The sequence below is a fragment of the Cygnus atratus genome, chromosome 4 (genome assembly GCF_013377495.2).
Source record: "Cygnus atratus isolate AKBS03 ecotype Queensland, Australia chromosome 4, CAtr_DNAZoo_HiC_assembly, whole genome shotgun sequence".
Classification (NCBI taxonomy): Eukaryota; Metazoa; Chordata; class Aves; order Anseriformes; family Anatidae; genus Cygnus; species Cygnus atratus.
The window spans coordinates 64,493,848-64,521,498 of NC_066365.1; the positions used below are offsets into that span (position 1 = coordinate 64,493,848).

The 27,651-nt window shown below is 36.5% G+C and overlaps 1 protein-coding gene across 1 annotated transcript in view; it reads left to right on the top strand.

Annotated features, from left to right (window-relative positions):
- The first annotated feature begins 2,330 nt into the window (after positions 1 to 2,330).
- STK32B (serine/threonine kinase 32B) overlaps positions 2,331 to 27,651 on the top strand; it is a 143,414-nt gene continuing 118,093 nt past the window's right edge. Inside the window, exons 1-2 of the mRNA XM_035547294.1 lie at positions 2,331 to 2,377; positions 11,222 to 11,373. Of these exons, the coding sequence (XP_035403187.1) occupies positions 11,255 to 11,373 (119 nt within the window). The 5' untranslated portion in view covers positions 2,331 to 2,377; positions 11,222 to 11,254. The remainder of the gene's footprint in view (positions 2,378 to 11,221; positions 11,374 to 27,651) is intronic.

Consider the following 27,651-nt stretch of genomic DNA (forward strand, 5'->3'; position numbering starts at 1 on the left):
CTCATAGCTAATAATAAATGCTTTATTTCAGTTTCATAAAAAAAAAAATCAAAATGAAAACGAAAAAATGAAATAGTTTATCAAACTGATATATTTCAAAACCAGCCAGGCTTCAGCTCAATAATATAGTCAAGTTCTACTGAAATGTGACTTGAATTAAAACCAGATAATTATAGACTGCATCACCAGTTTTCCAGTTGTACTTGGGAGCTGGCCTCAGTTGGATGCCTGCAAGGTAAAGGACAAAGTCAAAATAAGCTTTCTTTAATTAAAATTTTTGTTAAAACTTGGTAAGATGAACAGGAAACATCAGAAGGCTTGAAAGCAGGGGAGTGACCTGAAGAACACCAGCTGGAGGTGATGGAGGGAAAAGCCGCAGAATTTTCCACACTGAATAGATGAATGAGATGAACATATTGTTTTGCACCTTTTCAATGCTGTGTTCAATTCCTATGAGAACTTAATGATCATCTTAAAGATTGCAGTCATTACTTGGGAAGGATGACTTGTGGGAACAAGATTTAAGTTGACATGACTGTGTGGAAGGCATTATTCTAAACTGACCATCTTGCCTATCACACCAGTAATGACCAACAAGAGCTCCAAGACAGCATCCCACTGCTAAAATCTGTGGGCAGGGAACAAACATGCAAGTCATTGACAGAAAATCTTGCTTCTTTCAAACATTTGGATAACCCTAACTCTTACACGATTCATCACAAAATTTGTTTTCCAGCAATAACAGCTTATTAATCCTTTGCAAAGTTATGCATTTTTTAATTTTAGTAACCAAATCCTAAAACTACTGTATTCACAATTAACATCTTTGCTCAAGATGAGAGTCAGCTGCTTTCAGATCTGTTAGCTCTGGATTTGATTTAGTCTCCAGCAATTACCAGGAAGATGGTTGCTATAGCTGCACTAATGAAAGGGGTAACCATGTTTCCTTGAAGACAGTGTAAGCAAGCATAAATAAACAAATGTTTAAATATATTATGTGATATTAATAGTGTAAATGAGATACCACTGCAAAAGGGAAAATAAGATTTTTGCCTCTTTCAGTGGCTTGATATACATCAACCTTACAGCACTCTACTCATAACATAGCTTGAGCTGATATAATTTTTTTATATAAATATTTAACCTATTATTAGATTTATATGATTTCCTTCTTCATCATGATGTAAGACATATTTTATTGTATTTGTTCATGTTATCACATTTTTACAGTGACAGTCTGTTTGCATAATTTTGCTGATTACTCTTATGGCAATAATAGGCATATAGTTGAAGGTACATGACCAAAGCCAGGAACACAGAAAAAAAAAAAATCCTGTTAAGTTGCAGTGAACTTTGTCAACTTCAGTTCACTGAGTTTAGCTTTAAGTGAGATTCTTTTTTGACAAATGACAGTAAAATCTGTATCACACATTGCCATGTTTGTGTTTCAATGACTCTAAATCAATTCTGTTCAGGATGTTGTTAGATTTTTTTAACCACCAGACCTACCAATGAACCAGAGATTTGAAGGTCATGCTGTGTTCAGTCTCATACAACACCAACAATAATGACATTTCTGAAAAATGAAATCTCTCACTTACTTTCACAGTAAACCACTTCAATGTTTAGGACAGACTCTGTCAGATTTTCATGAAATGGGAGTAAATCCGTTCTACTGACAAGCTAAAATGAAAATTTCCCAAACAAATTTATTCTACATCTACAAAATAATCTTAAAATATTAGAATTATGTACTGTATTAAGGTGGCAAAGTCTAGAAGGGTTGATCCTACTAGTTCACCATGGGGCAAGCTTTCATCACTATAAAAGAATATGGTAATCACTGCACGGTGATTACTTGAAAAATACTATCCTTATATCACTACATATTCTGTCAGCAGGTAGTATTTATTACTTGAATTATTCAATACCCACTTAAAAGGTCTTAATTGTTCTAAAAAACACTGAGCAGTTTTCTCTTATAGATGTGTAATTGTAACCTTGTCTTGTTACTTGGTTAAGGCAGGTTAATTGTCTTGTTTCTAGGTTAAGGCAGGGATATGTTTTTTTTGGTGATACTGGGCATTGGATGTATTGGGCCAACATGGATTGATGAATAAAATTAATGGAACTTGTTTTAATGGAAACTTTTTGTTAGCTATTAAATATATTTAGTGTTTTAAGGGTAGAAGGTAAATATCACATGGTAAAATGACATTAATTGGAATCATTGTCATTTCTTTTGTTATCTGTTTTCTGATTCTGACTTACCACTCTACAAACTGTACTCCTTCTCTTCTCTTCTCTCCTTTGTTTTGCAGTTAACTTTGACCATTTTCAAATATTGCGGGCTATTGGGAAGGGGAGTTTTGGAAAGGTAAGAATCAATTTATTTTTAGCAGTTAAAAATCTAATAGAGAATTCATTTGTTTTTCCATCCTTGATCAGGTTAAAGGAATGTACGTTTGTAGTCTTTTGCTTCTAAAGAACATCTCATCACAACCATACTGACTCTCATTATTCATTAAACCATTTCTGTTACAATGTATTCACTCAGCTAAGTGATTAAAAAATGATTATAATAATTAAGCCTTTTCAATGGGGATTAGGAAAGTTTAGAAATCAGTCCCCAAGACAAGAATATACAAAAAAGTAAGAGCATACTACTTTTTTAGACAGTCCACCAGAGAGCTCTTGTTCTGAAATCTTTGGACTCATTCATGTCTCTAAAATAATTGAAATATTTTAAAGGCACTTTGCATAGATTCAACGCGCTTCAGACTGTATAAACTGACATACACTGTAATTATGATCATTGAGTAAATGTTTGTTTAATTCAATGGGCTTTTGCTGAAACAGAGAAGATTAATGGTTTGTTTACACATGAGTAGATGACCTTTCTTTGCTATAATAAAGACTATAACAAGGTTTTAAATTTTAATATGGGTAAATACAAGGCCATGCAGCCAGAGAAAATCATATTATAAAAACATTAGAAACCATTACTTGCAGGAATACATTTGGATGTGAAATATAACTTCAGTTACTGATCAAGCAATATCTCTCTAGATCTTATTTTAAATGATTTTTCAATATATGCCAGATGAGTGCTAGTGAGACACTGTATTTACACATTAAACTCTTACATAGGATTTTGTTGGCTTTTGGTCTTCCATGCATAAAAATTACTTCCAGTTTGCAGTAGGCTGAAATACTTTGTGAAGAACCTCATGGTCCTTCATAGTATGGTCCTTATCTGGTTCAGTATATTCCAAGAGAAGCCCTCTCTGAAGTCAACAGGAGAATATACTGCTAGCACAAAATACAGGTTAAGAATCCCTTAAAAGTAAGGGCAGCTGGAGATTTGTGACTGTTTATTATCACAATACGCTGATGGAATATCATGTCAAACCAAACAGAGGTCCATTGCTGGACTGAAGTCAGGTCCAGAATAAACTATTAAAGGTATATCTAAATCATGCTGGTCATCACAAAGATTACCGCACCCATCTTTCCTCGAAGCCTTCCCATTCACACCTCTATTGTCTGTGCCTTCTCAAACGGGCCCTCATCTTTCCACGTCATGCAGAAAAAATAACATAAGCCTACACACTTTTTATAAGTTTGTTGTTTGATGGTGACCCATTCTTCTCCATAGCATTTAGGAAACATTTATGAACGTTTCTAAGACATTTATAGAAACTTCTAATTTTCTAACAGGTTCATATGGCTGCAATGTCCTTGTGAACCCATTTAGATGATATGTGTGTGTGAGAATAGTTTCACTACCCTGAGAGAACATGTTACTCATGCCTAAGGTCCCCTTTAAACTTGAATCCTTATTTTGTAGTTGTCTATGCAACAGTCCTTGGCTTAACAGTCTTATTTTTCCCAAATGAATGCAAGTATCTAACCAATCAGCTGATTTTTCCTTCTACAGACAGGGAAAGAAAGGAACACATTTCAAAATGACCTATTATACCACAGCCAAAAGTGCAATAGCAAATCAGTCACCATTTCAAGTGTCTTTCTCAGTGAGTCAGTCTTGCCTTTAACATTCATTTAGAAGCCTCTTTGCTGGCAACTTTTCCTATTACAGTCTTTCTGGAAGCACCTGGCAGCAGAAAATGTCAACAAATGATGCAAAGTCTTTAATCTCTATTGACTCGCTGTTTACTGTTTGGGGTATATTGTGCTCTAGCATCCTATAACATGTAAAAAGCCATGTTTGGTATTACACTTTCCTTAAACTGCTTTATTCCTTTATGATTACTCTGTGGCCTTTTTGTTTTCTGACAGCACTAGAATTTTTTAAGGTATGTTCTACTTTTTTATTTTATTACTGTTGGTACAATCACTTTTTCTCTCTCAATATTTCACAGAATCACAGAATGGTTTGGGTCAGAAAGGACATTAATGGTCACCCATTTTCAACCCCCCTGCCATGGGCAGGGACACTTCCCACTAGACCAGGTGGCTCAAAGCCCCATCTAACCTGGCCTTGAACACTTCCAGAAATGGGGCTTCCACAGCTTTTCTGGGCAACCTGTTACAGTGCTTCACTGCTCTCTGAGTGAAGAATTTCTTCTGAAGATCTAATCTAAATCTACCCTCTTTTGGTTTAAAGCCATTATCTCTTGTCCCATCACTACATACCCTTGTAAAAAGTCCCTCTTCAGCTTTCTTGTAGGCCTCCTTTAGGTACCGAAAGGTGACTATAAGGTCTTCCTGAAGCCTTCTCTTCTTCAGGCTGAATAACCACAACTCTCCTTCATTCTTCATAGGAGAGGTTCTCCAGCCCTCTGATCATCCTTGTGGCCCTCCTTTTGACTTTTTCCAACAGGTGCATGTCCTTCTTATGTTGGGTGCCCCACAGTTGAATGCAGTACCTCAGGTGTGACATGTCAGTGACAAAGATGTTGCTGGTTTCATTACTGACCCCTGAGGAATGTCACTCACTGATCTCCAATTGGACATTGACCCACTGACCACAATTCTTTGAGTGCAACTGAGTGGTCCATCCCTTAAATCCATGTCTCTAATTTAGAGAGAAGGATGTTGTGTAGGACGGTGTCAAATGCTTTGCACAAGTCCAGGCAAATGATGTCAGTTGCTCTTCCCCTATCCACCAGTGCTGTAACCCCATCATAGAAGACCACCAGATTTTCAGGCACAATCTGCCCTTAGGTGAAGCCATGCTGGCTGTCATCAATCACTTCCTTATTTTCCATGTGCCTTAGCATAGTTTCCATGAGGATCTGCTTCATGATCTTGCCAGGCACAGATGTGAGACTGACTGGTCTGTCGTTTCCTGGGTTTTCCTTTTTTTCCTTTTTAAAAATGGGGGTTATGTTTCCCCTCTTCCAGTCAGTGGGAAATTCACCAGACTGCCACGAGTTCCCTTTGGACCTATGGATGCATTTAATCTGATCTCATGGACTTGCACTCCTTCAGGTTCCTTAGATGGTCTTGAACCTTGTCTTGTCTTACAGTGGGCAGTTCTTAAATATTTCTTAAATTACTGTGGTTGCTACAGCAACCTTAGGCCTCAACAGGATATTGCTGCAGTAGGTATCTGATATAGCAGAGATTCCATGCATTTCAGCTTTCATTTGTGCACAGAGCTCAAGGTGATCCTCAGCACCTTCCCTCCTGTGATAGGTATGTGGCACTCCTCTAAAAGTGTCTTTGCTGGCTTCAGTGAACTTGCTTTGCTAGGTTGATGAAGGTAGCTCTTTTCTTAAACCTTGGTGTCCATTGAATGTAGTTGGAAATAAATTCTCTCTCTCTTTTTTTTTTTTTTTTTAAGACCTGTAGGCTGATTATGCTTTACACATTTCAGCTGTTAGCATTTCTAAACACATTTGAGATATGCAAGGTCAGAAATTATTTCCTCCAAAGAGCTTTTTATTCACATATTAAATATTTTTCTTCTAAGTAAATTCAGAAGCCAACAATTTAAAATCCTCAAAACAGAAATTCCAAACACTGGTCTAAGTAGATATTTCTCTATGCCATGTCATAACTTAGAACCATTCTCTTACATTTAATATGGCTAATTTGTCTATTTTTTTATATGTAGAGCCATCATTCCTATCAACTAAAATATCCCCCCAAAATTGGATATTTATCCCCCCAGTAACTACGATACTGACTAGGAATGAAATACAAGAATTAACATTGTTCTTTACAATGATAGTAACCGTATAATTGGTTTTGCAGGCTTATAATTCCAGGCGAAATAATTTGTATTCAGGTGCAACAACAAGTTTTAAGGGATGTTATAGTACCAATTTTCTTTAAGTTCTCTGTTCATGTGAGCAGGTATATTGAACAGTCTGACCTGCTTAAATTAAATTCAAATTATAATGTGAACGTACAGACTCTTTCTCCTATCTGTCTACGATGCTGAGACACAGGACTTAGTTTTGATTAATTTGGTGGTATAAAACAGTGACTTCCTTCGCTGAAGTAATTGAAATTGCACTGGTGTAAAACAGATGGGAGCCCAGAATCACGTCTGCACTGATCAAGGGTACTTTAATAAATAATAGGCAAAGTATTTCAGAAAAAAAAAATAAATCTGCTGCTATCCTTAAAGCAATATAATGCACTACTGCAGAATATTAATATTGTTTGGCAGTGTAGCCACCTTTTTCTTTAGCTTGAGTTAATATGAAACGATACTAAGCAGATGCTTGGTCCCTTCTCCAGCTGTCATGCTTTGCTCAGGGGAATGTGGGAATGAATGTCCCTATTTCAAGGGAATTCCCTGACAGTGTAAATCCACACTTATGACATCCATTCTCCAGCTTCTGTGTGTATATCTTTCCAAGACCGTTTGTAGGTTGAGACTATGATCATTAATTTTTTAGAGTATCTGGGTAAGAAAAAATAAGGTGGCAATATTTCAAGCCCATGCTTCACAGCAGATTTACCAATTCACAAACTCAGTGTGAAACATACAGCTGATTTCTGTCTTGTAGTCCCCTATGTCTAGGTGAGTCTCTTCTGCCTATGCAGTGCCACAGTCCTCTCCTGGACTGTAATTACTCATGGCAGCTGTAGGTACCTCACTTGGTCTACTGACCTGACATCCACGAAGCATAAGACAGGAGTCTTATGCACAGGAGTCTTAAGCATAGTACAGGAGAAAGGCTGAGGTGGGTTCTCCAGCTGCTAGCCCTCCACCTACCAGCAATGCTGCACAGAGGATTTTTCTCTGGCTGCAGTTTTGCATCTCTCATGATTCACGACCTGTCAAGAAACCATATTATATGGTAGTTAGAGAAGTCGAAGTACTGATATACCAAACTCAGACAAAAAATGGCTTTATTGAGACTAAGTGCTCCTGTTCTCTCTGGACCGAGCACAAGACAGCTAGAAATCTTTTGAGGTTAACGGGAAAGAGAAGGGAAGAGCTTCCCTGAATCTGCCTATGGCTGCTCCTATGTAGCAGTGTGCAGCCTGTGGCAGCAAACCAGTAGCAAATTCTGGCCCATAACAGCTTGTGTGATCTATTAATCTGTAGATCAGACTGGATCTGTATGTGCTCTATTTTTTTGCATGTGAAATCACAGGAAACCAGAGATGGTAGTTAGAAGTGGACCATAGAATATTTTTCTTCTGAAAAGTGTAGTTTAGTCCTGCAGTCATAACCTATGGGTTTTCTTCCTCTGGTTCTAAGGGTAAGTGGCTCTAAGTCACACTGGTGAAATTTCTTTTAACTTGTTAGTTCTGAAAACAATTCATTTTTATCTTCTGACAAATATATATATATATATATTAAAAAAAAAAACAAAACAAAACAAAACAAAAAAACTCTGTGCTAACAGTTATGACACATCGCCCTTTTAGGAAAGGGAATATTTTCACATGAGACTTTTCAAAAATAAGGACCATTTGACTCCAAAGAAAATTAATGAGGATTTGTATTACGTACATTTTGACTTGCCTACATTCAAGCTAGTCATCTACAGTCACTTTAGAGGGACTTCAGAAGAGAAGACATCCTTCTAGAGGTGGTTTCCTGGATCTATTTAGACCCATACCTTAGGCAGAGATGGATGTGTCTATCACTGCTGACTATAAAGCTATATTGGGTTTGAAGTATCTCCTACAGAGACTGATGAAGCAGCGATATCAATTTGAGCAAGGCACAGTCTGGGCTCTGGTAAATGATATTCACAGAAAAATTGAAAGAGGATGTTTTCGTAATGTGAGCAAGACAGGCTTCTATGTTGATATGTGTAAATAAGCCAACTCTGCTCAGACTTCCACAATAATGAGTCATCACAGAATTTGTTGGTTGAGGTGCCAAAGCACCTGTTTGTCCCTATTTTAAATAACTCCTTTGGAAATAATTTTAACCATAAACGAACAAAACAAAACAACAACAACAACAAAACAATTTAAACATTCCCCATTAAAACTGCACATGTGAGGAAAGCTGGAGGGTTTTTCCCTTCTTTCCTGCAGCAGTGGAGTATTTTCAGCCCATTAACATCCTGCTCAGAAGAAGAGATGACAGCCAGCAGGTAAAAATGCCAGGGAGGATCTTCACTACTATTCAACACTGACATAGAAATGTCAAACATTTTTCACAATAATATCAATGTGATTGTAGCTTGGATTTCCTTATTTCCAGCAGAGCAACTTTTGTATATTAATGAAAATCCCATTGACTCTGAAAACGTTAAAAGATCTGTATAGATACACATTGCTAGAAAATGTTTGCTATGATTCTAGCAACAGAAAGCCTGCTTTTGCCTTGATGAATACCCTTGCTGTGATGAATACCCTTGTCTTTACTGGAAGATGAGAGAAATGAATACATTCTCCAGTCACACCAGTGTTTTAAAACTGAATCTATTTACATTACCTATTTAGGTGCTGTATATGATCCTAGTTTAACCCATTTGTGAAACCTGTCAATTCTCAGTTGAGTAAAGCCCCATTCTTAGTCATCAATTGTTTAATGGAAAGGCTTTTCATGTAATGAAACGAGAGACTTCCACAAACAGCTCAGTCTCAGCCAAGCTTCATAAGAAAATCACACCATAAATTCATATAATTGAATGAAGTTCTAGTCTTAGGTTCTGAGCCAAGATCTATAAACATAATATTTTATAATGTAGAAACATTATATTTTATAATGTGATTCACTAAATTGGAGCGTCCACACAATCTCAGCAAGGATATCAGGAATTGCCACAATGAATCCTGCTTACACTTTTTAAGAACCTGTGGAAGCTCGAACTACTCCTTTCCATCCCTCCACTTCAGTTCAGACCCACATATTGTCTCTTCCACAAAAAGACCAATGTCACTTCCCCATAGTTCCACAGCTTGGCTTCTTTCTATATCATTTTGAACACTTACTTATCTTAAGCACATCACAAACATTCAGACTTTCCATAACAGTCCCAGGGAAGAAAATGAAACAAAATTTTGGTACTTACCATTGTGCAGCATTGATGGGCTCAAGACAAAATACTGCCTTCCATATTTTACTTAATTAGCAGAACACCTCCTGATTTAGGAGAGATAATTAGAAACTCTGCTTAAGCACATCTTATCATTATATGTTAAAAGTACTCTATTAACTCCTATCTTTGGAGTAGATTTGAGCTCGAGAACACACTTCCTGGAAAAAGAGTTGCAGAGAAATAATCGTTTCACTGAGACAATTCCTCTTGGAGGCACTGGAAAAAGGTAGAGCAAGTAAAATATGATGACTGTACATTCCTGGAACCTTTCCTCTAAGATTAAGATAGAAGTGACGATGGAGTACCTCTCTCTAGGCCCCTCACCCTAGTGCTGGTGGTTCATTACCAGGCCTAGAATTCAGATGACATCTTTTAAAATCGCCGAAGAGGTTTCAGCTGTTGAAAATTGCCTCAGTTGCTCCAGATCATTTCTGAATTTTGAGTACCCAAAACCCTTTTTTTGTTTTGTTTGTTTTGTTTGTTGGCACAGTGTTGTAATTTGATCTCTGAGCATTAATTTTAGGTATGTATATATATGCATATATTATAGTATGTGTGTGTGTGTAAGTGTGTATGTACATATATATATATATATAAATAATAATGTCCATACCAAATAAATTCTTCATACTCTTGAACTTAGGCACCACAGAACTATGACACGGAAACCAGATGCTTTCAGTGCATAGTCTATATATGCCCTGACGGTGAAAAATTCTGATTAGAGCCTATGGCTCTATCAGCAATAGAAATGCTGCACCAAAATAAAATTTTCAGTTAATATTTTATTGGCTGTCAAGACACACTGGATCTGTCAGTTTAAAAAGCCCTGATCAATTAATGGGAAAGGCCTTCAGAGTTAAAGTCTGTTGGAGAAGTAGTTTTGCCCTGTGTGTGCATGTAGGGCTTTTATGAAGAGAAGATTCATACCACCTTTGAGGATGAAATGTTCATCTATAATATATTTCTGTGTTGACAAAAATCATATTTAAAATGATGGTTCTTAGATGTGGTGCAAGGTACAGTTTCCAGCTTTATTCACAAGGAAAGCTACCACAATGGCAAATGAAAATAAATAAATAAAAATAAATAAAAATCCAGGCATGTTACATGGGTGTTCTCAAGATTTTTACGTTGCGTTTACAAAATTTTGTCAAAAAAGGTAAATAATGTTAAAGCAAAGAAAATTACTGTTAGAGACTAAGTCATTGTAATTGTGACTTCAAAAATAACATGATGAACCTCTGTATGAAAAATTAATTTCAACTATAATGAAGGGAGAATAATTTTGATACTAAGATTAAATATTGAGCCTTCTGAACATAGGTTACGTTTATGATGCAATAATCACAATGGGGGTATCAACCTGTAGGAATGAGGACAGTAATTGTGCATTTTCCTAAGCAGGAGGCAATAATTTCTGTGACTAACAAAATAGACTGTGATTCAAGCAATTCAAGTATATTACTCCTAGAATAAATTCTGGAAATTACGATGCCACTTTTCTGGGTTTCTCATTCTGTAGGGATATCTGTTCTTTTGTTAATTTATTAATTGAAGTCTAATCCTGCCTAGCTATAACATGGACTTTGAGAAGTTGTTCTTTGGTTGTGGTATCCAGATCTCCTTAGAATCTTGAAAAAATTGTGAAAAACTTTTTTTTTTTTCCAAAGTCACAACTGAATTTCCTTTTGTAGGTGTCAAACTTTGCCTTTTTCTTTGCTGTCAATTAGGTGTGCATTGTACAGAAGAGAGACACCAAGAAAATGTATGCCATGAAATACATGAATAAACAGAAATGTATTGAGAGAGATGAAGTTCGAAATGTTTTTCGGGAGCTACAGATAATGCAAGGCCTGGAGCATCCCTTCCTAGTCAATCTGTGGTAAGAAACTCTGAAATTCTTTCAAGGGTCTCTTGTTTGCTCCTTATTGCTGAATCAGTTCAGGCTGTGGAAGGCTGGAAAATGAAAAATATGAAAAAAAATATTGGTGATATCTTTTTTAAGGTATTTTGGTTTTGAAGAGCTTTTTATTTTTCATGAATATTTCAAAAGTGCCCTTTTACACTGGAATATTTAAACATCACATTCACCTTTTCATTTCTAGTGTGGTTTCTCTCCACGTTGTCACAGCAGCACATGGAGATGTGTAGTTCTGTCCAGCTTCATCATTTCTTTTTGACAATACCTGGATTAAATAACTGTTACAAGGTTGTGAAATATCAAAACCAACTATTCAATTAAAAATGTTTTGAGTCAATTCACAGAAAATTTGAAATTCAACTACTATTTTAAAAATGGGTGACATGGAACAACAGAAAAACATCTTTTCAGCACCTGGAATTTCTCTTATCTTCCCTATAATAGCCACTGAAAGCTTCATTCACATATGAGTATGAGAAAATGTTGGTCAAGTAATGAGTAGCTTCAACTACACCACCAACTTAAAATATTTGATGGTTTTTATGTAGTGATAGCTATAATGGGATGCATACTTTTCCTCTCTTATCTAAAAATGACCTATATCATTAAAAAAAAAAAAAAAGGTATACATAGGATACATAAATCATGATGATATGTTTTTTTTTCCAGTTTGTGAATAGCTTGATTAGCTGTAGATGGTCAGAGTGCATACAGACCTTCAGTTTTGTGAGTTTTAGCTGTCATACTGGAGGTCATTGCTTTTTGCTCTTACTTTACTTCACTTTATAGGCGAGCAATTTCTTGTAGACATCTTAGCACTTTTCAAGAGCTAAAAGCCAAATGATTTTCTGGCTTTGGTGAGCATAGTTTTAGTATAATTGCACCCACTTATACCAGCAGAGAATTTGATCACAAAATTCATTTGAAAGGGACCTAATCATATACATATGTCTCAAGTGCTCTACTCTTGACATGGATGATCATACTTGAGCTAACCTAATGTCTTGTTGGAAGGTTAAAGAAAAATTGCACACATTGTAAGTGTAATACAAAATTTTCTTTGTATATTTCCAAGGTTCCAGCAACATGTACTCTAGGGATTTCATCACCAAAATAGTGGTATCTCTTATCTTAAGAGCCTGTGGAATTTTCTTTCATGCATTTGAATAATGTCTTTTGAACCCATGAAAACTTTTGTTCTTTAACAAAACAGGGCAAAGATTTCCACTGTGTACCTAAACACTGTGCAGAAACAGAAAAAGATTGATATGACTGACAAGATATTTCAGTAAACATAATGATGCTGAAGAATTAAATATCAAACATTTATTGTGAAACAAAAAATATGCTAGATTACAATTACTGAATTAAAACCAGCTAACAAACTTTCATCCTTCCTATTTTCATGCCAAAGATTAAACATGGAACAGGCAATAGTTTAAAATGTGTTGGATGTGATGATGATTTCTGTTTCAAGTAATTAATTTATTCTTCTCATGCTTCTGAGATATTGTCACAAGATCTCAAGACTCAAATGTTATACTATATGTTTATTTGAGAAAAGTAGAAAATGAAAGATAACTCTAGAATTAGCAAAACATTTCAGGCAAAAAGAACACTATTCAAAATACGCCAGTGCATGAACAGTGTTCTACATTCAATGTCTCTAGCAATGCTTATAGCTGACTAGTCTGTCTGGGGTACTTATTTGGGAAAATGACAAGATTTTTCTTCGAAGGGAAGGCACAGAAGAATCCTGCCCACCCTGTCAGATCATGTAATAAGGGACAGGACACCTGCCACATATGGGGCCTGGAATTCATCACCTGCATTAATGCATATGACACATCACCAAGGTTATTTTTCAAGATTATGATATGAGAGAAGATAATATGTAATAGCCTGAAGACTTACATCTGGATCTAAAAGCACTAGCCACATTCAATGGGTAGTCTTGCGAAGACATGCAGTTGACTTGTACAATCATAAAGCCCTTGTTGCTGTAGCATACACAGTGCTTTGTAGCCTGAAATGTCCATGTAGACAGCCTTTGATTATCCTTTTGGCTAAAACATGATCTTGCAAAGGTACATCTAACCTAGTAGGGAAAAGAGCATCTGGGAGCACTTCCAGGCACTGCCTGGTGCAGCTGGACCAACCCTTGGCATGTGCATGTCCCGTATGAGCCAGCCATTTCCCAAAGAAGCTCCTGGGATAGTTCCAGAGTTACAGTGTCCCAGGGATCACCCTGGTGTGGCTGGCACAGCAGTAGGGACTTCTTAGCAGAGGCAGAAGTTCTCTGTCAGCTGGTCTGAAATGCTCCCCAGCATGTTTAGTCTACTATTATAACCAGAGTGGCTAAGCTGTAGCATACCCTGCCCTAGGGATCTCTCTCCATTCTTCCTACTGAAAGTGGATACCATGTGGTCAAACCCCAGATATGTGTGACATTGATGATTGAAGGACTTGGACATGCACAATCAGAGTTGTAGAAAATTAACCAGAAACAATGTTATTAACAAATACATAATATTTTCAGCTGAAGTGTTCACTTCAAACACTAAACATTCAAATTTCCAGCGATTCCAAGCCTTGACTCCAGAGTGAGCTACCAAACCACTTGAGAGCCTATATCACACCAAAGGAAACTCTTGAAACCAGGCCTCCCCAGAATTAATCTTGTCTACCCCAAATAACTTTTTCTTTGTACCAAGACCATAATATGATTCTATAATTAGCCTTGCACAATCATAAATGCATTTAAAATAGCTTCTGATATATTTCTGGAGTGTCTCCTCTTGCAGATGACAGTCGCACAATCCCAACCTTCAAACACTCTATCTCAGCTTTTGCCTGAATTTCAAGATATTCTGCACCTTGTCTTCAAATAATGGCTTTTGTTGTTGAACTACCAGGGCAAAACACAAAAATCACAACTAACCCATTAATACCAGTCACACCTATTTTAACAGTTCTAAGCCATATGAAGCTATTAAATATATTAAACATATTGCATTTATTTAATAATTGACACAATTTTATTTGTTTATTTACTAGAATGAAAAATGGAACACTGCAAGTACAAATGGAATATTCCTTAAATATACTTTATGCGTTCCCAGCAATAATCTCTTAAAATAACAGCATTTTCATTGATTGTTTGTGAATTAGCAGCCTGTTTAATGTATTTTCACTTGCAGTCTAGATGCAATAATAATTTGCATCCAATATGCTTACATTGTAGCTATAACGTGTATTAGATGATTAGCAGGAATCCATGGGATTTCCTCTTGAGTCAATTCCTGGCATACTAATGGAAGGAAACAGTTGAAGCTGCATTTCTTCTATAGCAACTGCAGCTATATTTGTGTCTTGTTTTTCTGAGTCAGATTTTTTTTCTGTTCATTTTGTTCATTGCATTGTAAATGTACAAAGGGATGGTAACAGGAGCTGCTAACTCTATCTTGTCTCACAAACTGGAATATGAGTATAAAAAGAGAAAGTTATGTCATGGTGTATGAGTATGAACAGAGCTGCAGCTCATGTAAAGTTTGCATTCCCTTTTTCTGTGACATTTTGGACTGATTTGTCTTTCTAGACTCTATCACGCTCACTAAGGGCATATGCTTTCATGTCAGTTTTCAGTAATCCAGCACAAGGTATGATTTTTGGTGAATAAAACACAGAAACCCCATCAGTCTACTAAATGTAAGTTGCATCTCCCTAACTAGCTAGGGTATCCAACTTTGATTTCCCACAGATATTCAGACGTAGTTGTTCAGAGAAGGTAAGTACTAACGTGCCACCTAAAGCTCTGTTGCAACCCCCGTTTAAGTAGACAGTCAATGACACTGTTCACCTAACTAAAAAAACACTAGCAGCCCTATAGAAAGTCAGAAATTCAGTTGTAAGCAGGACTCACACCAAGATGAGCAGTGGTGCACAGCTTTTCAAAAATGTTTAAATCGTGGTGTATATGTGTTTTACATTAGATTTTCACTGGATAAAGGCCAAAACCAGCCTTAGGAACTGTAGTAAAGTTTGTATAAAATACTTTGTGAGCTTGTAGTTAAACAGTTTTGTAGTCTATGAAAAAAAAAACACACAACCAACTGACCAAACAGGAATCTGGCTGCCCAGTCTGAGCAGAACCTAGGGCCTGTGTCTCCTACTTCTCCTACTTTCCAGGAGTGATGGTAGTGCCAACAGCATTCTTCTGATATAAATGTATCTTATTTGCCCCCTTGCCATCTTTTATCTGGAAGGGATGATGGAAAAAATAAGGAATTTATTATCAAAATACTTGCAATTTTAACAAAATATTTTCTATAAGAACTTCAGTATCATCAGATTTGGTGTTCGTTTTTTTTTTTTTTTTAAATTCTTATAAAATTAAAAAGAATAAAATATATAATACATAAGAAATTTTATAAAATCATATGTCTTATTTCATTCAAAATGTCAAATCCCCAAATTCATACTGAAAAACATAGTTGGAGGAAATTCCACTGTTGGCAATTTTTCTTGAGTTTGTAGGACTTTCTTACCAGAATTGCTGATTTTCAAATGTTAATCATCCAACCTTTCAAGATATAGAATAAAATGAATATAGCATTAAATCTCAAAACAGTTCCTTGAACCAAAGGGAATACTAAGCAATCACATTGATCTTTCTTTGAGGAATTGCATCATGAAAGAGAAAGGTTCGCAACTCAGGAAACAAATATGAAGACAAGAAAGCCCTTTAGTTATATATTTATAACTGCACAAAGAGGTAATGAGACATAGAATCAGTTAAATCCTTCTGTGAAGAAAGAGAAGAGGAAAGAATGTAAAGCTTCTGTAGTGGGTAATCTGTTAATATCCACCTGTAATCCCAGTATATACCAGAATATAGAACAGCTAATATAAAACAAGGGTAGCATCTTGACTCCAAAAGTTCTCTATTAAAAAGCTTTTTGAGGCTCATGCATCTTCTCTGAGCTTTATTAAATTTAACTTCACAGTCTGAACTCATAAATCATATTATTTGAAGTATGAACTGTCTTTTATAACATCTGAGACAGAAAAGAATCATTCTTCTGTAAATGTCCATAATAGCTTGGAGGATAACTGTTTTTCAGGAAGGGCTTGGGATAGATTTATAACCTTCATTTTAGAAATGAAATTGAATAAATGCTTAAAGATACGTGAGCCTTGTAGCCAGTTTTATCATTGTTAGAGGCATTTCTGGTAATAGAGATTTCTTCTTAAAATGAAAAGCAGTCCTGTATTTTTACCAGACCCTTTGTATGTTATGTGTATTTTGAGCATAGATGAATGAGCTGTAGAAATGTCAGCCCATAACACAGTCACACCTGGGACTACAACATGCTCCTCCAGGATCTAGCATTTTATCCTGTGTTTATCCTTCCCCAAATATCTGAACGTCCCTTGAGCAAGATAAGCAGCATTTCTGAAACCACCCATATTTTAAATATCTTTCTTACACCATGCATTAGGACTGAGCCAAGATCCAAGTTACTCCTTATCTACCAATGTGGTTGCCACTTGTCATTATGTTCACACATGAGTAGATACACTGGCTACTTTGAAAATAATACAGTTTAGTACAAAAGACAGAAGTTTTTGACAAAAAAAAAAAAAGCTATCAAAATGCTTTTTTTCTGATGATTTTGATCAGAAAAAATATGTTTTGTAGACCATTCCTCAAAACTTCTGGAAAATAAGTGATCTTATTTTTAATAGCTTAGCTTAAAGCTGTTATGTCCTTTTTTTAATTGTTAGAACATTTTCAAAGGCAGCAGAGGGAGACAAATGAGGATTTACTTTTGTCAGCTTACAGGTCATTTCCTAGTATAGCCAGAACAATATGCTTGATATATTTAACAACCCATAAAGAAGTGTTAGCTGCATTCACAGAGTGGCTCTACATTTTGAAGTATTTTTCTTTCTACTAATCAGTTTCTGGAAAATGCATGTATTCTGTAAGATAGACCTACAAGAGTACATTACTCCTACCAGCTACAGTAAGACTAAGTTTCAAATACAATGAAAACTGGAAGAAGTAAAGAACACATGTCATAGCAGAAATGTTCGTGGATGTCTGAATTTACATAACACTCCAATCAGTCTTAAAAAAAAGAAGAAAAAAAAAAGGAGGGAAAAGAAGGATGGAAAAAAGAGCTGGAGAGAAGAAATTATCTATTGTCTCAAGAGCTGGATGGATAATGTACAGACACATACAAATATCACTTCGCTGTGAAAGTGTCATCTCTAGATTAGACAGGAAGAAACAGCATTTTGGACTGCCCCATAAAACAGCTCTTCTCCTCAGACTAGAATCAGAAATGTGCATGAATCTAAAAACTCAGTGAAGCAAGCACACCTGGTCAAACATCCTGCTGCTGGCTGGAGCTGTAAATAACTCATCCAGGTGCACCAGTTACCTATCAGAGACCTGGAGCACCAACATTAGGTGGTTCAGTTCAGTTCCAGCTGAGTTTCCTTAGTGGCTGTACTGTTGTGGATGTGAAACTTGCCCTGACCTAGCAGATCTAATCTAGAGAGAAAATATTTTATAAGACATGGAAAAATTCTTTTCTGAGATCTAATATGACCAGCTTTCTGAGCTTCACGAGTCTCCATACCAAAGGCTGAGTAAAAGCCACGATCTAACAGAAAAATGATTTAATATTTTTGGAAGGGAGTGAGGGCCTGTGGTGGTTCCTGTTAGGGCATAGCTCTGTGCTGGGATTGCAACTAGCCTGACAGCCTCTGCAAAGTATAGTGTGCTGCTGAAAATGAAAGTCAGTCCATAATGATGTCTATCTTTCTAAAGTATGTGGTGGATCCCCAAAAAGTCATGAAACAACAGATCCTGACAAACAGTCTTTCTGGAGAGTAATGAAGGTGTCCAATGCTCTTAGCTTTCTTTTGGTTATACTCAGCTCCTCTAAGCTTACTCCATGTTGCTAATTTTTTTTGAACGTACTCCTGCAGATGAGAGCTGGGGCATGAGCCTTCCCAGGAAAACCCCAGGTGCAGCCAGAGACTGCTCCCAATAGGCAGCTTGCATGCCATCAGCCTGTTTTGGAAGCTGACTGTTTAATAATACAGGCACAAGCTTTTCTGTGCCATTTGGTCACAGCGCTGGAGAACAGTCACGGACATGTTATACAGCATGTGTTTCTTACTTCTTTTGTGAATCTAGCAGAGGTCATGAACCCCAGGTCACATAATTCTAGGTCATTCTAGATATCTAATGGGCTCCAAGATTCCATTCTAGGCAAGAAGATCCTGCAAATCAATGGAGAAAGGTATATTTAGAATACGTCTTGCACAGACATTAGATGGGTGAAATCCTTTCATTGTAGAGAGAGCCAAGGGTGAGTACTTTCCTCAAAAAGCTAGATCAATTCACCACTGAATAAATATAAATCTGGAATAGGTAAAGATATAGAAATCTTAGATATAAGACTGAAAAAAAAATAATAAATCTGTTCTCCAGAGCCTGGTAAAAGATAACAATGGAGGAAAAAGGGCTGTGAAAGGTGACAAGGCAGCAGGAAGGGTAGGCTAATTGGAAGAAGAGAATACAGGAAAGATTTGTCTTCAGTTGCAAATATTCAGGATATTATTTCTGGCTGTGAAAAGTATATTGGACTCAGCACTGCCAATAGGTAACCTTTGAATTCTTGTGCTAAATGAGAGCATTAGCTGCATGACCCAACAATTCTTTATTTTGTGCTGATTTTAGTACCCTAAGATACTACCTGCCAGTATTGGAATGCTGTCTTGAGTCTACCTATATTGAATTTTGTTCTACTGACTAATTGCTTCCTGTGAGAAATTGCTGCCACCTTGAAATATATATCTTTGGAATTATTTTAATTCTTTCCTCCTAAAAGCATGTTGGAATTGGCCTTTGGCATGGTTTAAGTTTTGATCTTTTTTGCATTAAAAATACTGCAATAGGTATTTCACATCTTTTATGTCTTGTTGCATTCTGGGACTATTCTTAAGAGCTTGTTTTCTGCATCAATCTTACTGAGACAAAGACCTTATTTACTGACCCATAATAAATTTTCTCACGCAAAACTTTCACTGCAAGAGGAATTTTATTATAAACACTGGTAAATTTCAAGCTGCTGAGAAAAATTATCCCTTTAAGTGTTCAGTTTTGGTCAAGTTCCTCTTATGAATTCAGGATTATTGCCTCAATCTGACTTCACAGGGAGGTAGTTATTCCATATCCATATGCAGACCCTCATGAATATGTGGTTAGCCTTGCCTCTGCGCTGGGTCTGTGGTGCACAGTCACGATAATCATTCTCTTGATTCTGAAGCAGAGCTCCAGTGCTGGGGAGTGGGTATTCTCAGGAGACCTTGCTGGAGAGCAGGACTGCAGTGCTCTCAGCCTAATGAGGTGGGAAAGACAGCCCTGAAGACATAGACATTGCTTCAGACTCCTCAATTGCCAATTTAGGAAAACAGTGCTTTTTTTTTTTCTTTTTTTTCTCTCTCTTTGCTTTGCTTTAAAGGTTGTGAATGCCAAACATGATATCTAGAGTGTGTAATTAAACTGATAACCAAGGTCCTATAGGTAAAGCAGTTCTCATAATCAGTGCCAGAGTAATGAGTTCATCATGCACAACTAGTATTTTCAGGCAGGCACAAGTGATTCTTACCTATGCTATGGAAACAAGGACTGCAATTAGCCTGTAGTAAAAGCTCTGCTAGAGGCAGACTATACAAGATGCAGCTCAGCGCTGCGTTAACAAAGCCTTGCAATTGTGGAATAGCTGTCAGATTGTAATACTGTCTTGCATGTACTTGTAAAATAGTTCATAAATATACATCCAGAGAGTGAATGCAAAGTAGGTGATCATTAGAGAATGAAAATAAGTGCCTAATAGTTGCACTGCAAAATACTGATACTGAACAGATCCTGCAGATCTACACATAATCTCCAAGAATAATTTTAACATTTTTGGACTATAAGTGGTGTAATATGGCTTTGAAATTACTCCTAGTAGTTTATCCTAAAATATATTTTAGGTTTTAGAACACTTTTAGTTCAAAGCAGAGATAAAACATATAGCTAAGTTCCTCTTTATGAATAACAGGTTGATAAGTCAGGGCATCGATATTATAAATAAACAAACAAACAATAACCTCATGGAACTAGCAAGCAATATGAAAACAGTGATAATTATAGTAATAGTATAGTAATTATAAGTCCTATGAGGAGCGGCTGAGGGAACTGGAGTTGTCTAGTCTAGAGAAGAGGAGGCTCATGGGAGACCTTATTGGTCTCTACAGCTACCTGAAAGGAAGGTGTGGGGAGCTGTGGGTCAGCCTCTTCTTACAGGTAAACTAGTGATAGGACTAGAGGGAATGGCCTCAAGTTGCAATAGGAGAGGTTCAGGTTTGAAATTAGGAGACATTTCTTTTCAGAAAGAGCAGTCAGGCATTCCAATGCCTGGATAAAGGTTGCCCAGGAAGGTGGTAGAGTCACTGTCCCTGGGGGTGTTCAAGGAAAGGTTGGATGTGATGCTTAGGAAAATGGCTTAGTGGGTGACATTAGTAGTAGGGGGATGGCTGGACCAGATGATCTTGAAGGTCTCTTCCAACCTTTTCTATGGTTCTATGATTCTATGATTCTATAGTTATGTTCTTTGGGTAATAAGTTCAGATCTTTTCTTTTTACATCTGCTAGAATGCCAAGTCTATTTTTCATATTACTAAATATTAAAAGTTGAGAACCTTTTTGAACAAATTTGCAAAGGACAGAACAGAAGCTGAAAGTCTATCTGTATACATATGAGATACTTAAATAAATAAATAAATAAATCAGTCATGAGTGCAAGACAATTTACACTTTGCATTAAAAAAACAAAAAACAAACAAACAAAAAGTATCACAGTGGTTTTAAAATAGTAGATAGTGGAATTGAAGTGAAGAGGAAAGTTCCAGATGCATTGTTGTTTTAATATTGCCTGCCTGCTTAAGAGATTCTTCGCCTTAGTTCATTAAAATTTATCAAAGCTTATTTTAAGATCAGACTCCAGACTTTTACAACATAAGAATGCATTTAATTCAATTTTACTGTACTATAATGGTATTTATTGTACTTGCAGAGTGCAGAGAGGAACTCATACTAAGACTTCAGAAAAATGATTAATGGTATCCTGTTTCTAAATTAATGACAGTTTTGCAGTGTAAAGTTCTCCTTAGAGAGACTAACTCTCATGTTTCGTCAGTATATGCCACATAAAGGAGGATTTAGGGTTCCTTTTTTCTTGATGATGTACTTTTTACAGGTTGTGTCCTGACCATGGAAATGTCATGGCCTCTGAAGAAGATGGATATTTAAATTCCTCTGTGAAACAGTTATGGACAGGATGAACATGACTTCTGCCTGTGACATTCTCTCTAACTATCTAAACTAGAATTTATTCAGGACATAGGGAGTAATCTCTTTCTTGCCAAAACCCAGGGTGCTGGGACTGAGTCTTGATGCCCAACTGATAAGCAAAACAGAACTAATAGAAATAACTCTTCTTCTTGACTATAACTTTCATTGCCTCAACAACAGATGGCCTGGGAGAAGGTTGAGAGAAGACAAGAAAGCAAACAGAAGTGATAATGAGCCTGGGGAAGGATGTAAACTGTGGAATGAAAGGAGAAGGCATTTTTCCCCTTCAGTCTTCACAAAAAATGAAGCCTAATCACAAAATGTAGGCAGTATGGGTGTAAAAATCAGATTTTTCAATATCTGAGCTTGAAGACCAACATTTACTTTAAAAACATTTGAAAATAAATTAATAAATAAATCTTGTAAAGTTTTGGTGGCAAATAATTTTAATGAGATTTAAATTAATGTCACTGAAAAAAACTATCTGAAAACACTTGGTGTCCGAAAATAATCCATGGGACATGAAATTCAGTAGTTTTCATAACTTAGTCATCGAAATCTCATAAAGGATTTGTCAGACTGAACACTACTCAGCCACTTCAGTCTTTTCTAGCGTTTTTTTTTTTCTTAATTCACTGCTATCTTTTTTGATATCAAATTCTCCAATATATGTAGATACTATTAGGAGTTTCTTCTGAGTATATGAAGAATACCTTCTGGCTATATTTAATAACCCAATTCCTAGTTTTTAAACAAGATAAGTATCTGCTACTTTATGCTGGAAAACCTCCCAGATTCTGAGTGGGTGTGCCCATGTTTTTAAACATTCCTGTATTCTTAAAAGTATAATAGCATCTATCTCAATTTTAAAGAGAAAATAAACAAAATCCTGTGTCAAGAAATAAATTTGCTATTGCTGAATTTAAATTGGAGAATATGCATTTTCCATCATCCTAGAAAGCAGCAGAGTAGGTTAGGTTTTGTATTTCAGATCTCTCAAAAGAGGAAGAGAGAATTACAGACCTCTGGACATACTGTTTTTCCTGTGGGAGTTGAAAGCTCTACAGTCAGTTTTAAAAAATGACCAAAATACTTTTGCATACCTTGAACTAGAACTCTTAAAATGCTCCCTTGAGAAAAATCTCTATTTGCAGACAATACTCTGAAATTGAAATGAAAATGAAAATGTTCTGTCATACAGAAAATTTGAAAATGATAATCAAATAATTTGATAAAAAATGGAACAGCATATTCTAAGCTATATGCATTTAAAAGGAATTTTAGGAATTAAGATTCATAGGACACTGGAAAAATATAGAAGTATCACTTAAGATATTAACATCTAAGAAGGACAAAATATGTTATTCTGGTCTCAACTGTTGTTGGTTTATTGTTTATCACGTAGCAAATAGTCTCGCCTATAGTTTTGTTAGTGCAGTACTTAGAGAAGTGTAAGCATTGTTTTTTTATAGTCAGTACAACTAATTCTGTATGAATGATGAGTAATACAGTTTTCACCCCTTGAAACAGCTTTACTGGATAATCTGGGTTTGTCTGTGAACACCTGCATATTTTTACTAGATCTGGGAGGCAACATCAACATCATCTTCTTCCCTTTGTGTTCAGTACAGTTTAGTTTGCCTGCATTTAAGCCTGTCATTAGTGAAGTATGGGCTTAGATAAGTTACTTGCAGTTCTGTTATCACTATTCTGAAAGCCTGGTGTCATCTGATGTTTAAAAAGGTATTTATACAAAAAAAAAAAAAAAAAGGAAAAAGTCTGATTCTGATCAATATTTGGAACCACAAAATCATGGGGCAATACTAATGAAGCATGGTGTTGTTTGCTAACATTTTTTTAACAGGAAAGAAGACTTTTTACTTTACTGAAAAAGCAGGTTAAGCTGTGAGGGTATAAAAATGTAGAAAGATGAATTAAGTGTTTGTTTGTTTGTTTGTTTTAAGAAACTGAGACATTGAAAATGATATTGTGAGCATCTAGAACCACAGAAAGCAGTGTCTTTGGCAGTAGCTCTGATGTGGTGTCCTCATGTACATGTGTTATTGAGAAATGAACAACTTTTCCTCCATATCCCAAATAGAAGTCTCTAACATACTGCATATCAGCAGCCTGGGACAGCTGAACAGCACAATATGATTCACTCAGGAAGAGGGGGAAAATACTACATTTATGACTCTTTGATCCAGTTCAACGCTGAGAAAGAAATAAAACTTTTCTGTCGGCACTGCTCTGTCATCTGTTTAAGTGAACTTGTATTTCATTTTCATCTGAGCACCTAAACAACTCCAAACTGCATCTCTGCTCCTGATCAATCAAGTCAGGCCTTATCTTGCTCAGCTAGGTATAGTAATCACTTGTGATGTACAGAGAAATTTTTGCTTGACTGTAGTCTTCTGGATTTCCTCTCTTGTTCCTCAGTCCCATGATTCTCTGGAGCTGTCTGGCTGGGGGCCTGTTTCATTTTATGAACATTGGCAATGTCTGGTGAACTCTTTAAACTTTATTTATTTCCTGAAATTCAACTGAATAACCTGAGTATTTATTATTATTATTATTATTACTATTTATTCATTTTATTTCTATTTTTATGTAAATAATTCAAAAGTATGTTAAAATATTTTGAATACTGTTCTGACATGCCAAGTTTGGGATGCCCCATCAACAAATACCGAGTTGCCTGTGGTTCCATTTTTTGCTGTTTGGTACACCTGATGCCCAATACACTTTAACTGCATAACTAGTGGCAATGGCTAATACATTTAGATGAAATAACATCTTTAATTAGTGCTATTACAATCTTTGACAAGTATAGCCTGCTTGAATGACATCCTACATTCATTATTCTGTAACTGTTCATTAGAACAGTTTCATTTCACAGTCCAGAAAGTCACTTTTGTTTGCTTTTATCTCGCTTACTCAGGAGACGACTGCAGGCTTAGCACGTCGCCAAGGCTCTTTTGCTCTCCTGAGGTGTCTATACTCTTTTCCAATGACAAGAGACAACTGAGGCCCTTCAGATCAGTCTCTGCTCAAGCAGGGAGTCCTGTCTGTATAACACCTTCTGTGTACTGGCAGGCACGACCTGTTTTTATGTATGAGGCACAAGCAACTAAGGGCACTGTCAGTGACTTCAGAATAATGAAGTTGTCAAGTGCAATCATATTGGGAGAAGCAGAACTGTGCACAGAAAAGGACAGGAGTCATGGCCAAGACTTCCCAGCCAGGTTGATGATCCAGGGCAGTGGGCAGCAGGGTCCGATTACTGCCGCTGTCAGCCCTTACAGTGCTGTGTTAGCAGAAACAGGTCCACTCTCTGCTCAAATATTTTTTTTCCTGCCTCCTCCCTATCTTCCCTCCATTTCATCAGTTGTGTGTAAATTGATTCAGATGCTTTGTTCTGGTTTATTCATTCATACTGCAAAAGTGGAGAAAGCATAGTTATAGTGAAATTAAATGACAGTGTCTCTTTCACTGAGACGTGGTGTTTTTTGTTAGGTGATCAGTGGTAAAGGCAAAGTCTTATAACCATCTATTAATTAATTTGGGGAAAACAAACAAACAACACCAACAACAACAACACGCCACATTTCTTTTAATCTCCTGTCTTCCTTACTTAGAGAACTTGAACAAAACAACAAAAAAAGTTGTGCTATCCTCTACCCTATTCCATGTTCTCAATGAATAATGAATTTTCACCTGAATCTGAAGCAGGAACATAAAAGCATCACCTGTTTTTGTCACACCTGCAGAACATTCTTCTAAGGACCAGTCTAGAAAAGTAAGATGTGATGGTTCCTACATTTTCAAACATCAAACATTTGGAGAAAAATCATGTCTGTAAATAACATATATAGATATCATTGCAGATGAATGAGAGAAGGTGGATGGCAAAATGTTTAACAAGGAGAGATCCTTCTTTTCCAACTATTTCTTTAACATCCTCTTGTTACCACCTTGATGCTTCCTCCCTCTACCAGTGCCTATACCCTTATATCTCCTCACAAGGCAACCTTACAGGCTGTTGTTTCTAACCAGGCTAGTTTTTGCTCTTATGGAGCAACTGCCAGGCTTCAGAAAGTAAATGAAAGGTCAGCTCAAATTGACCTTTTGCCCTTTAATACTACACACCCTCCAAAATATGTGAGGTAGAGAGAGAGGTAGAGTCTCTTCCATCCATCCTGTGCTTGTGCCATCTCATTTCTCTTTATATATTTTTATATTTTATACACATACTTTTATTTATGTCTTTATTTATTGGAGAAGCAATGCTTGGACTATGCATTTGAAAAGCATGTCATGGGTGCTGCCATAATGTTCCGAATAACTGCACAGTACTTCTGCTGTACAGGAGATGCACGGGACATTAATTAATTAGGTTCTATTGTTTCTTTGTCTTTAATTTTATGTGGGTTTCCATGACAGCAAAGAGAGACAAATCAATCAAAGCCAGTAGTTAAAACTGACAATTCACATTCTAGTCACTAGCCTTAAAAATGTGACATACATTTAAATAATTAGATTGAGTGTTTGGTCACATGTTATACTGCTGTCTCTTCATTTACAGCAGCCTTCTATAAAAGTGTAAACTATTATGGGCTGTTGATCTGCAACTCCAGTTCTTTGCTATTTACAGAGTAGTATGTTTAAATCTAAGAAGGATTTTTATCCTAACTGATGCAGTAATAACAGTAGTGAAACAGAGCGTGGCTGTCATGCTGTATCTCAACTACATGTGTATAAGAAAGTTGTATATAAGAGGTCTTTGAAAGTTGTTTTAACAATAAATTTAATGGAAAATAGCTTGTTGATTAAAATTATTTATTTTTTGAAATATCTTTCTTCTACTGGAAAACTTCAGAATATTTGGAAACATCTTGATTCTCTAATGCTGACCCCAGTTCTGCTGCAAATTGCAGTCATACATTTGCTCACTGCTTCAGTCAGGAGGCAAAGACAAGAAGAGCTCAGGTACCTGCAACAGTCTCATTTGCATACATATTTTAGAGAAAGCTTGTTTCTTACCATAAGAAGTGTTTAGAGAAACGCCTCTTTAAACATAAGTCATATTACTACTCTTAATCATTAGTGTTACCCTGTAGCATTTAAGATAGCTGTAGGCTTCCCCATGGGGGGAGATATGAAGTCAATGTACATTTTCACAAATTCCGGCAGAGAAGAAACTTGGGGCAAGTAAAGGTCTGAATACTCTCTGCACACTTACTGTCAAATTGATCTGATTAGGGTCTTAAAAATATGGCAGCCATCTCCAAAATGGTCAGCTGACTTTGTATGAACAGTGTCTTCCACTTTAAAATGCTATTTCTGTTTTGTGAGATGGAGAGCACTGACATATTTTGTCGAAACACACACATGCAGAATATCTCTTCCTATTTTCAGCTGCCTTTCTAGAGCATCAGTGTCTGTGAATACTTCTCCTAAAATAGCTCCAAAAATAATTAAACATGAGGTGGTGCATCTGTGTCTCTGGCACAAGCCAGAGAAGTTGCTGTGCTTGTGGTTCCCCCTCCCCACAAGAAAAATTCAAAGCAGAAGAAGCTTCAAAGTATGATGAAACTCAGGCTCAGACACCTGTGGGGCAGTTGCCATATTTTATGACAAAACAAATAAAAGTGCCTAATTCAACTAATGAGCATATTCAGTTGAAAAATACGTAGCAGCATCTGGAGAGGATGATCTGAAGTCTCTGCCTCGATAAGCCCCCATTCTTGGTGGTAGGCAAAAGTTGGTCAGCTACAAAAACTATGTGTGTGTGTCCCCTGCTCCACACACACACTATC